General features: G+C 37.7%; 1 protein-coding gene across 2 annotated transcripts; it reads left to right on the forward strand.

The window, feature by feature from the left end:
• The first annotated feature begins 424 nt into the window (after window positions 1–424).
• Window positions 425–12,280, forward strand: tpx2 (TPX2 microtubule nucleation factor). 2 transcript variants are annotated; one of them, XM_041256790.1, is made up of 16 exons: window positions 425–562; window positions 932–1,054; window positions 1,473–1,608; window positions 1,848–1,982; window positions 2,461–2,583; window positions 2,980–3,113; window positions 3,530–3,684; window positions 3,803–3,977; window positions 6,340–6,478; window positions 6,651–6,864; window positions 7,036–7,131; window positions 7,236–7,409; window positions 7,528–7,674; window positions 7,749–7,860; window positions 8,076–8,263; window positions 8,483–12,280. In XM_041256790.1, exons 1-16 carry the CDS (start codon window positions 448–450, stop codon window positions 8,591–8,593), a joined length of 2,277 nt encoding a protein of 758 aa, XP_041112724.1. In that variant the 5' UTR covers window positions 425–447; the 3' UTR covers window positions 8,594–12,280. The 2 variants fall into 2 exon arrangements, with proteins under 2 accessions (XP_041112724.1, XP_041112725.1); XM_041256791.1 differs by having other exon boundaries at window positions 8,097–8,263.
• Window positions 12,281–12,544: the final 264 nt, after the last annotated feature.

The raw sequence follows: 12,544 nt of genomic DNA on the forward strand, positions 1-12,544 counted from the left end.
AGAGGAGGTAGTTGAACATCATTTTGCAGGTTTAAGAATGTTGATATGTGAAAAATATTGGTTATGTTGTGAGTTTAAAAAAGGCGGTTGATCTTATTTCATGACAGAACAAAACAGAAGGCCCGGATAGCTGCAGTGCTCTTATTAACCAACTGAACTAGCTAAATACTTTTTTAAAAATAACTCAGTACTCTATGAAGATGGTGTAAATAACAGTTATGAATCGTTGTGTATGTAACTATCCGTAGTTTCGTATGTTTATATTGACTTCGTTCAATCGTGAAGGGTTTTCAGTGTATGTATATTAGCTCAGAGCGAGCTGCCCAATGTTTCGATATGTTGTACGTGTCTTTCTCAAGGGAGCAGGAGTTTATGAAATTGTCTCAAAGGGCGTTCTCTTATTTTCTTCTTTAAACACAGGGAAACAAACCGTTGGAGTCTTATACAATGGCTGATACACGACAGAACTCGTCTGGAACAAAGTACGAGTACGATGCGCCGAGCGTGGTCATTAACTTCACGTCTTTGGAACATGAAGACCACGACGTTGACAACTGGTTTGGTAAGAAATGCAAAATACTGGAAATGTAACTGCTATGAATCGGTGGACTTACAAATAACGACTGCTTTTTCTGGACCCCTCCCACGATAACGGATATGCAATAATTAATAGAGTATACAACAATGCAGCATTTGACAATTCGAGTCTTTGCATTTGCTAAATGTTTCGTTTCCCTGTTGATCTGGTGAAAATCAACATGTGTTATGAACATTTTTATGCAGCCAGTAAATAATTTTCCCCAGGTTTGATAGAATTGGCAATCTCTTTCTATTGTATGTAGTTTTGGCGTTATTTGATAATGTTTGAGGATATCCCGGGTATGTTAGTTGTGTTAGTGCTTTCTGAAGTAATTATTTTTTTTTATGTTAGTTACGGTGCCAGATGAATCACTTGTAACTCCAAGAAAAGCTTTGGGAGCTTCACCGAAGTCTGATTTACCAAAAGCTGTTGTCGCTCCAATGGCCAAAGCTGAAATCCAAGAGGAAGGCACAAGTAAGACTGTCATTTCTAAATAGAAATATGAGTGGTAGCATCACATTTTATGAACTAAATAAGGCATGCACCTGCTGTATTGGCAAAAGGAGGGAGAAATAACATTACAGAACATATAGAAAATGTTTGATCATTTTACAGGGATTGCCCTTAGAGCTTTTGCCTTCCACCTCCATAAGTTAAATGTTGAATAAAATTGAAAAGCATATGGTAGATTTAATGCTTCAGTTGCACAATAAAATTCACTTTGAATTGGCAATAAGCTAACCCATTCTGCGATGACAGTGAACTTTACGTTTTTTGAAATTTCAGTGTGGTTGTTGGTGCATATTCAGTTTTAATTGCATGAAACAGGAGCACTTGCTTAAATGACTTATCTGTTTGTTCATTTTTACCTTGTGTTGCATTTATTTCTCAGAGGATGAAAGCATTGAAGACAAAATGTGCCATGTTTCTTCAGCTGCAGCTTCTAATTTAGTGACCTCTTGGGGTAACAGGAAATCTGCAGTCAACCAGCCTGCTAAGATAAAAGATCCAGTTGCAAATCCAAGAAGGTATGAGGCAGCAGGCTAATGTGTGATCATGTGTGGTGGAACAAAGTGCAGTAATTTGAACAAGTTGAAAGTATTACTTCTGTTCACTGTGACTCTGGTTTCTGCCATTGCTTTTAAAATACTGTAAATACAACCAATGCACAACTAAATGGCAATGATTGTGCTGTAGTTCATATGTAAAGCAGCCAGGTCTGACAGGCAGCCCCCTGAATATTGTCGCATTCCTTCTTTCCCTTCAGAGTTTCAAAAAGATTGTCGGGACAACAAAAACTTGACCATCAACGCAAGCAGATGGCAAAAATTCGCGATGAAAGGCAGAGTGCTGCTGCTACTGCTGCGAAAGAATTCATACCACCAGTTAAAAAGCAAAGACGGTACAGTCATGATTGTGAAAAAGGCAGTCAAGCCTGACTTGCAAGAAATTGTAAATGTTTTTTTGGGGAGGGTAATACCATGTTGGAGAAAAAAACAATTAACCCACGATTTCTAAAGTCTTCTAGAAATCTGCTTCCGTTCCTTAACACAGCCTTCCTGTCCATGAAGTGCGGTCCCTTTGTTTTGCTGTGTCTTCAAATATTAAAAGCAAACTTCAAAGTAAACAATTGACAGATTTGTTTGAACCAAGAACTGTTCAGCCTTTGTGTGTACAAATGCAATTCAAACTGGTTTGTTATATTGTATGTGTAAATATGGTGTGCATGTTGAGATTATCTCAATTATAATTTTATTATGCTTTGTTTTGTAGGCTTTCTGTTAGTGTGGAATTACAAATTCAATTTAAAACAGTAAGTGAATACAAGTTGGATTGCTTTTGTTACAAACACTTGTTCATTTTTGTGTTTGTCTCAACAGGGCTACCAGTAGAGGCAAACTGAATGAGACTTCCACTGCTGATGACACTGTGCAGAGTAGCATATTGCAGTCTCCCAAATCAAAAAGCAGAATAACCAGACCCAGCACTCCAAATGTACTGAAGTATGTGTGCATAAGCAGAAGTGCTTTCTGTTATATGTTTATAAATTGCATAAAAAGCAAGTCATCATTTTTGCAGGTCCTGGGGACCTACACATCTTGAGTTACAGGGGATTGATTTTCAGAGACTCTCTAGAATAGCCAGGTAGCAGGACCTTCAAATTAAGGTTTTGAAAATACTACTTTCATTTGAAACTGCTTTTTGAATCAGTCTTAAGTGAAGTGTATTTGTCACTCGGTAGTCCAAACTTCCACATGATTTAGCACTTTTACAAAGACACTTAAGGCTAATCTCCTTCCATCCCCTAAAAGGATGGTTGCTCCAGAGACCTTTGAACTGGCTGTAAATAATTAGAGACTTCAATTAATCCTAAGAACTAAGTGTGTCTTCCTTCCCAGGAGGAAGAACTTGGCTTCCAAGCATAAGAGCTCTGAGCAGCAAGAGCTTGAGAAGATGCAGCTTCTCCAAAAGGAAGTAATGGAGCAGCGCAAGAGAAACAGTGAAGGCCTCAAATCAGTTATTGCTGGCACAAGTAAGCAATCTTCACATTCCACTCAGTCTGGGAGTTCTGGACTGTGGATACATTTTCATGAACAAGACAGGAATTTTGTAATGCATCTAATGTAAAAAGTATGCTTTTGCAGTACATCGGAAGGATAAATATAACCTGCTCGTCTGTTCCTGAAACTGTAGGAAGGATTCTGTTGGTGACACCATTATGAATTTTTTTAAGGAAATAGAACGGGCACTTGGTAGCAAAAATAACATTCAAACTGGTCACCTCAAACTTTTTCTATGATGCAAACATTGCATGTTTTAAAAAAAAAAAAAAAAAACCCTGTAAACAAACTCTGCTAAACTCAACATTTTATCTGATTCCAAAAACTTTCTTAAATGTCCAGAATAAAGATTCATGTCCTGTGTTACATTTACATTTTCTTTTTGTAGGCCAACCACCTAAAAAGGTTATTCCTGGGACTGTGCCAGTAGACTTCCATTTCCGCACAGATGACAGAATAAAACCCCATGGGGAGCATCATTCAGAAACCTCTTACAAAGAGTTTGATTTTACAGCAGGGCTGCGCAAACACCCGCCTTCACCAGTAAGAATCAAACTTTTCCATATTATAATTTTACTGCATAACTTGTTTAGTTATGGAACTTTTAATGCACACATTGGCTGTATCAGTGATGTAATTGACAGCACAATCATCTTTACAGATACGTTTAAAGGGCAACACTATCCCAAAACCATTCAATTTGTCATGTGGTAACAAAAGGAAGTTTGAAGAAACTAGTACAACGGAGTATGTGTCCATGGCTCAACAGATAGAATCATTCCAGAAACGCACACCTGCGCGCTACCATCTGAGGAGCAGACGGAGAGAAGAACAAGGTATCAACCCTTTTTGTTCCAGGCTTTTTAAATCATGCACAAGAGAAGGTGTTTTTTTCCTCTGCAGGCACAATTCTGTCAAAATGGCCTCTCGCAGTCCATTTATTGTGGGGAAAACAAATGTGTTCACATACTTTTTTTTTTTTTTCCCCTCTTGTTGAACTGTAACTTGATTGAGACAATAGGCACCTAACCCATAGGGCTTGAAGTTTTCAGGTTTTATTTTTGATCACATGACATAACCTTAACACTAGAACTGCTGGATTTTCGAGCAACCTAGAACTGCCACGCATGACCCCTGCATTTTTAAACTTTTTCGTTATGAATGAAAGACATACTATCGGCTACAACTGAAAAGGTTTATTCATGAATATAATATCTAACATTTGCTTCACAAACACTATGTAAATGGAAAATTAACCATAAAAGGCTTAAAATGAGCACATATACAGGATGACTACAAACAGAGCAAATCTACCAATTTCAAAAGAAACTAGTATGTACATATACCCATGTACCTGTGTAAATGGGTATATGCACACAACTATAAAACCAAAATCATTGTTTCTAATACTACATTATAATAAAATAACACTACTTCTGTTATGACAGCTACATCTGCCTGCATCCAGGAGCTGTGTTGTAAACACAGACCTAGTTCCATTGAACACTTGTGTAAACTTGCATACAAACCTGTAAACTTTTTTGAAAGTAATATTAAATATATAAAATGTTTCATATTTGGCACAAGTTGTTATCCTACCTGTCATTTCAGTTTGCTGTATGCATGTCAGTGCAGCTTGCTGTATTCCAGTCAAAGTGACTACTTTTCAGCATAAAATATTTCCTTCTGATATTGCAGTTACAAAACGAAGGATTGTCTCCCAGGTACACTGAAAAATAAGTAAATAGGCTTTCACTGAGTTGGCATCATGACAAATCCACAATCCTAGCAGTCTGCATTGTAGTAAGTCTACAACAAACAGGCTTGAAATAAAAAAATAAAAAAAACGTGCATGGAGTGGTCTTGTTTGCTGAATTTACAAAGTGTCTTTAAATATAAAACGCATTTATAATGCATGGGTCACACTGACCCACGTGATGGTTCTAGGTAGAACTGTTTGTAACTATCACTGTGATTCTGGTTATCAAACTCAGTCAGGATATTTAATTCCTATTTAGAAGTCAAAGGGACATACACATGATTTACAACAGAAGAGTAATTACCATTTTAAATGCAAAATGGGTCAGACTGACCCTCGTGGTGGTTCTAGTGTTAACCTAATGAGCCAATTGTTTCCTAATTAAACTCGAAAAAGATGTTGATTTATGAAACGAAAACAAGCAACATTGTCTTATCTTGACTGAGTGATTCACTTAATTTCAAACAGATGATACATTGTTAATTGCTCATCCTAATTGCTTTTAATTCTTGCAGTAGTCTAGTTTAAACGAGTGAAAATAGCAAAGCACAAGTTGTGCTGACCAGATGTTTTCAGTATAATACCCAGCATGTGTTGTACAGTAATAGCAAATCCATTTAATGTCAGAACCAAATGATAATTTTGTTTTTATAAGGAAGTTAGTTGCGGGGCTGTGAACAGGTTTCGGTTCAACACCAACGCTAAATAAAATATTGTTACTGTTATTGAGCACTAGTAGTAAACTGAAGCAGTGGAATTTCAAAATGACAGAAGCCCCTTTTTACTCTAAGGCTAGAATTTTTTCATTAAACTTGTTTATTGAAATTTCATTGTAGCTTGTGCACTTCTCATTCAACCAAAGTAGGAATTTGCTTGCATCGTTTTAAGATGTTTTTCAAGTCATGTAAGCTTATTTGCTTATAAAAGACAATAGTTTTTTAAAGGCACATACCTGAAATCGTAAGGTAATTAAAATATTTTTGCTTCTTGCACTCAGCCCTTGGAAGATATAAAATATACCTGATCCCAGGCAAGTGCAAAACTTGCCCCAATATTTAAAATAAAAATATTTTAAAACTAGCAAGAAAGGACTTGGTTGAGGTTACATTAAGTTTTATTATGGGTAAACTTCTAACACACTAACTCAATGGACCATTTAGAAGCAAGCTCAAAGGTACAGCCACAATTTCTTTGACGAATAAGACTATTAATGGTATAAAACGACAGTCGACTGACTAGCAGGGATTGTATGTAAGGTTTTTATAAAATTCATGTGAATTGGGCATACATGTAAAATGTTTGAGTACAAAAACTAACCTTGTGTGATTTATCAGGTTGATCCATCTGGTAAATTGACAAGTTAAGTAGTTACTGACTTTGTATAGAACATAAATGGACTGTGACATGAAATTAATATTTAATTTTATTTTCTGTGCCAGGTCCATCTCCAATGAAGAATATTAAATTGAAAATAACAGATCCAAAAACACCACTACTTTTGGCCAGAGGGCGCCACCGGGCTGTTACGTGCAAAAGCACTGCAGAGATAGAAGCCGAGGAAATGGAGAAAATGAAAAAGTATGTAAGGTTTGGGTCCCAGGCTTTGTTAAATTATGTCCCATGGTGCATCTATGATGACATGCTTTCCTAGAAGGTTACGTATGTGTTATTTAAGATAAGATTAACAGTTGATCCAACCCCTATTATGTTAATACAATAAGTTCTTCACATCGTTTTTGTTTCCATTCAGATTCAAGTTTAAAGCACTTGAGCTGAATCGTAAAGTCCTTGAAGGTGGTCTCCTACCAAAGAAGCCCCCTGTGAAGGAATCCACACAGCCAATTGGCTTTGACTTGGAGATTGAGAAAAGGCTTCGAGAGAGGGAGGCCACCAAGATACCGGAAGAGGAGAATTACACTTTCCATTCCAGACCTCTTCCTGTAAAGATTCTTGAAGAAATTGTGGTATGTATTTTATGACCTGGCCTGACCATGGCTTCTATATGCAGAACAAATTGGGTGAAATGTACATTTTTAACCAGAGAAAATATATATATTTTTTTACACGTGCTTAAAGCAAAGTGTTTTTTTTTTTTTTTTTTTTTTTTGATTTTTTTTTTTTTTTTTTTTTTCCAGGGTGTTCCTGAGAAGAAGCAGTTGCCTCCAACAGTGCCACAGTCTCCAGCCTTTGCTTTGAAGAACAGAATACGTATCGAACACAAAGTGGAGGAGGTAAGGGTCATGTATTGGTATGACAAATCCAGTTCATACAACTGGACTGGTGTGAAGCTGTGTGATTTATTGCTGTTAAAGATCTATGACCTTTTTTCTTCTAGGAAAAAATAGCTCCAGTGATCAAAGCAAACCCAATGCCACACTTTGGGATTCCCTTCAAACCAAAGCAACAGGAAAATAAACACGTGGAAGCGTGTCCCTTCTCCTTTGAGTTGAGGGATAAAGACAAACATTCTCTGAAAGAAAAGAGAATTGAGGAACTGCGCAAAGGGGAGGTAATTTTAAATACAAAAAGCAATAATTTGCTGCTTCACTTCAGTGTTGAATCTGCCGCAGTTCAATATTTGTACATATGCAAAGGGTTTGCTTAAATGCTTTTGTTTGTGTTTTAAGGTTACTAAGTTCAAAGCCATTCCACTTCCTGACTTTGAACATGTCCAGTTGCCTGAAAAGAAAGTAAAGGAATCAACCAACCCGGAGCCTTTCAAACTCCTGATTGATGAGAGGGGCGCAGCTAAGAGTGAACGCTGGGAACAGATGGTATGTTTGAATTCTGAAGTGTTTGTTATAATTCCTAGTCTGAACAAACTCCTTAAAAGCTATTTACTTCTTAGATGAAGGAGGAGCTGAAACAACAAGCGGCAGCTTCGAATTTCAAGGCTCGTCCAAACACAGTCATCCATCAGGAGCCGTTTGTTCCGAAGAAGGAAAACCGGTCCATTTTAGGTATAGTTACTGGGTAAACTAATTCTATTAAAGCAAATCGGTTTCATAACATTTTAAATGGCTACATCTTTGTCTTCTGTAATTGGGATTTATACTTGGGGGTGGGGGTTAGGGTCTTAATCATAGGTTGGTGGACTTCATTTTTCTAGTAGCTGTGTTTTGATTTAGGCTTTGGCTTTTGTCCTCCCCCTCCCCATTTTTGTTTCCAAACTTAGAAACGATTTCCAATTCCGCAGCTGCAGAACATTTTGAACTGTCAACGGAGAGGCGTGCCAGAGAGCGCATGGAATTTGAGAAGGTAAATTCAGAGAGGGAAGCCCTGCGGGCCAAGAGGGAAGAGGAGGAGCGACAGGAGCTGGAGCAGAGGGAAAAGGAGGAAATCATTAAACTCCGACAAGATCAGGTAAGTGACCAACTGTCTTCTAGACTGCCAAAGCCATTCCTTCAGTTAAATCAATGGTGTCTTTGTAGTATACTATTTGGGACCCAAACATTTTTTCTCCCTCATGTGGGAGAGCTGTGTTCTGTATTGAAAATAATCATAAGAAATAAGATCTGAGAGAATTAAATTGCAGTTGACCTATTTCTCTGCTCAATTAATAGGGCTTTTCTCTTTTTGCAGGTGCACAAAGCGCAACCAATCAGACGATTCAAGAAAATGGAGGTGAAACACAGTGACCAGATACTAACAGTTCCCCAGTCTCCTAACTTCTCAGACAGATTCCGTCTTTAAAGTAGCCGTGTGTTCTACATATTGTGTAAATATCTGAATGCCTGACAGTTTTCTATATCGACAACAAGATTTGCCCATTTTGTGGCTTAACTAGAGGCTACAGCTCTGTTCAAACAAAGGTAATGCCAGAATGGCTCTGGCTTGATGACCTGATTTGAACGTTGAGCGCACCTACCCTTTTTTTTTGTAAAACTTAAATGTTTGTTCAATAAATTGTACACTTGTTTTACATTTCAACTTTTTTTTTATCCTATACTATTCTGGAACTGTTCTGTGTCTTATAAAAGATTTAATTTTGGTATCATTTTAAAAGTTGTGTAATTGTTAGGTTTTTGTTTGGCTTGAGGTGCACACATGTAGGATTTGTCAAAACCTTAATTTGAAAGCAAACGCTTCCATGGTTCTTTTAACTCCACTGGCTGAGATCTAAATGAACTTGCTTGTTGAGTGTATGTTACTATGGGGCTCAGAAGTGAATTTGGAAATCGTAACAACCTGCTGAATTAGACCTGACGAAATACAAGCAATACATTGGAAGTGGCTATGCACCACAAGCTTACTAGAGGAACAATCATTCCTACTGGTTGCAGCACTTAGTCTAAATTTTTTGCTTTTTTGAGGCCAGCGGGGCTGAACAGGTGAACTAGGATGAATTTGCTTGTACACGTAAACAGCAACAGCTATGTCTTCGGTACCTTTTTTCCGTATAATTCGTGCTTTCGCTAGAAAATAATTGTAAATGTATGTACAAGAATTCTTGAAGTGGATTTAAAAATGTAATCAAATGTGGAAGGTGTTCCTCCATATCTGATTTGTGTATAACTTATATATTTCAGATCATTGAATAGTAGAAATAGTCAAATTGGGAACATAAGAACTAGAAAATAAGTTTTTTTTTTTTTATAACAAGCATTGAAAAGATTTTAATTGTGTAACTGAATAAAGGCGGGGTTGTCTTAAGTTATACGTGGCATATGAAATATTTTTCTGTCGGAAGCCTAAAAAAATGAGAATGCTGGCAGTTGGTGGAATTGTGAAACAACATCGTTGCATATCAGTACTGCCTGAGTGATTACTGCAAGACAGTCATGGTAATGCATCTATACTGTTGTACTTGCTGTGTCAAATAAGTCCACTACTAACTCTTTGCTGGAGGAAATCGGAAACCATTTTCTGAATCAAGACAGGTAGATTAAAACAATTATATGTTTTGGGCACAGTAAAACAAGTCAAATACAAGTATAGAGGTTTAGTGCTACAAAAAGAGAACAAGCTAAAGGTGCTGGGGCCCTGCGCAACATGGAAGTGTTACGCAATCACACTATCTTAATAATGTGGCTCAATTTACTTGTCTGTTTTTACAAATTCATGGTATATGTTGTTCAAGGAATACTCCTGGTCCCTTCTGTTCTGTAGTTGATGAGCTGACCTTTTGGTGCTGGTAGGGATTCAAGTTCTGTCACCCTGAAGCACATAGGCCAGCCTGCGTTAACATTCTCACACTGCTTATTGTGCGCTTTAATGAGGGGCTAAAGGAAAGGCAGAATGAATTATCTGGTGCTAGTTCCGGTAGCTTCATCCTGCCAAAGCCTTTTACTTTCACAGATAAGGGTGTACACTATGTGCCCTAAATCAGTCAATTAAGAGAAGAATCTTGTTTTAGCATTCTATGCCTTGGCACCTTCAGGTGGTGAATGAGTTTTATTTATGTACAGCACAGCTTAATTTCCTGTGTTTTTAATTCATAGCTATGAGTTTGGTGGGGATGATGAGGTACGCTGAACAGAAATATAAACGCAACGTGTAAAGTGTTGGTCCCATGTTTTTTTTTTATAACAAGCATTGAAAAGATTTTAATTGTGTAACTGAATAAAGGCGGGGTTGTCTTAAGTTATACGTGGCATATGAAATATTTTTCTGTCGGAAGCCTAAAAAAATGAGAATGCTGGCAGTTGGTGGAATTGTGAAACAACATCGTTGCATATCAGTACTGCCTGAGTGATTACTGCAAGACAGTCATGGTAATGCATCTATACTGTTGTACTTGCTGTGTCAAATAAGTCCACTACTAACTCTTTGCTGGAGGAAATCGGAAACCATTTTCTGAATCAAGACAGGTAGATTAAAACAATTATATGTTTTGGGCACAGTAAAACAAGTCAAATAAAAGTATAGAGGTTTAGTGCTACAAAAAGAGAACAAGCTAAAGGTGCTGGGGCCCTGCGCAACATGGAAGTGTTACGCAATCACACTATCTTAATAATGTGGCTCAATTTACTTGTCTGTTTTTACAAATTCATGGTATATGTTGTTCAAGGAATACTCCTGGTCCCTTCTGTTCTGTAGTTGATGAGCTGACCTTTTGGTGCTGGTAGGGATTCAAGTTCTGTCACCCTGAAGCACATAGGCCAGCCTGCGTTAACATTCTCACACTGCTTATTGTGCGCTTTAATGAGGGGCTAAAGGAAAGGCAGAATGAATTATCTGGTGCTAGTTCCGGTAGCTTCATCCTGCCAAAGCCTTTTACTTTCACAGATAAGGGTGTACACTATGTGCCCTAAATCAGTCAATTAAGAGACGAATCTTGTTTTAGCATTCTATGCCTTGGCACCTTCAGGTGGTGAATGAGTTTTATTTATGTACAGCACAGCTTAATTTCCTGTGTTTTTAATTCATAGCTATGAGTTTGGTGGGGATGATGAGGTACGCTGAACAGAAATATAAACGCAACGTGTAAAGTGTTGGTCCCATGTTTTTTTTTTATAACAAGCATTGAAAAGATTTTAATTGTGTAACTGAATAAAGGCGGGGTTGTCTTAAGTTATACGTGGCATATGAAATATTTTTCTGTCGGAAGCCTAAAAAAATGAGAATGCTGGCAGTTGGTGGAATTGTGAAACAACATCGTTGCATATCAGTACTGCCTGAGTGATTACTGCAAGACAGTCATGGTAATGCATCTATACTGTTGTACTTGCTGTGTCAAATAAGTCCACTACTAACTCTTTGCTGGAGGAAATCGGAAACCATTTTCTGAATCAAGACAGGTAGATTAAAACAATTATATGTTTTGGGCACAGTAAAACAAGTCAAATACAAGTATAGAGGTTTAGTGCTACAAAAAGAGAACAAGCTAAAGGTGCTGGGGCCCTGCGCAACATGGAAGTGTTACGCAATCACACTATCTTAATAATGTGGCTCAATTTACTTGTCTGTTTTTACAAATTCATGGTATATGTTGTTCAAGGAATACTCCTGGTCCCTTCTGTTCTGTAGTTGATGAGCTGACCTTTTGGTGCTGGTAGGGATTCAAGTTCTGTCACCCTGAAGCACATAGGCCAGCCTGCGTTAACATTCTCACACTGCTTATTGTGCGCTTTAATGAGGGGCTAAAGGAAAGGCAGAATGAATTATCTGGTGCTAGTTCCGGTAGCTTCATCCTGCCAAAGCCTTTTACTTTCACAGATAAGGGTGTACACTATGTGCCCTAAATCAGTCAATTAAGAGAAGAATCTTGTTTTAGCATTCTATGCCTTGGCACCTTCAGGTGGTGAATGAGTTTTATTTATGTACAGCACAGCTTAATTTCCTGTGTTTTTAATTCATAGCTATGAGTTTGGTGGGGATGATGAGGTACGCTGAACAGAAATATAAACGCAACGTGTAAAGTGTTGGTCCCATGTTTCATGAGCTGAAATAAATGATCCCAGAAATTTTCCATACGCACAAAAAGCTTATTTCTCTCAAATTTTGTGCACAGATTTGTTTACATCCCTGTTAGTGAGCATTTCTCCTTTGCCAAGATAATCCATCCACCTGACAGGTGTGGCATATCAAGAAGCTGATTAAACAGCATGATCATTACACAGGTGCACCTTGTGCTGGGGACAATAAAAGGCCACTCTAAAATGTGCAGTTTTGTCACACAACACAATGACAGATGTCTCAGGT

Source organism: Polyodon spathula, chromosome 8 (genome assembly GCF_017654505.1).
Source record: "Polyodon spathula isolate WHYD16114869_AA chromosome 8, ASM1765450v1, whole genome shotgun sequence".
In the NCBI taxonomy this organism is placed as follows: Eukaryota; Metazoa; Chordata; class Actinopteri; order Acipenseriformes; family Polyodontidae; genus Polyodon; species Polyodon spathula.

Excerpts from the sequence above, each read along its gene's own strand:
- tpx2 (XM_041256790.1), top strand. The coding sequence starts at position 448 with ATGGCTGATACACGACAGAACTCGTCTGGAACAAAGTACGAGTACGAT. Across the intron at positions 1,055-1,472 it reads AATCCAAGAGGAAGGCACAA|AGGATGAAAGCATTGAAGAC; the intron begins GTAAGACTGTCA and ends TTTATTTCTCAG. Across the intron at positions 6,479-6,650 it reads GAAATGGAGAAAATGAAAAA|ATTCAAGTTTAAAGCACTTG; the intron begins GTATGTAAGGTT and ends GTTTCCATTCAG.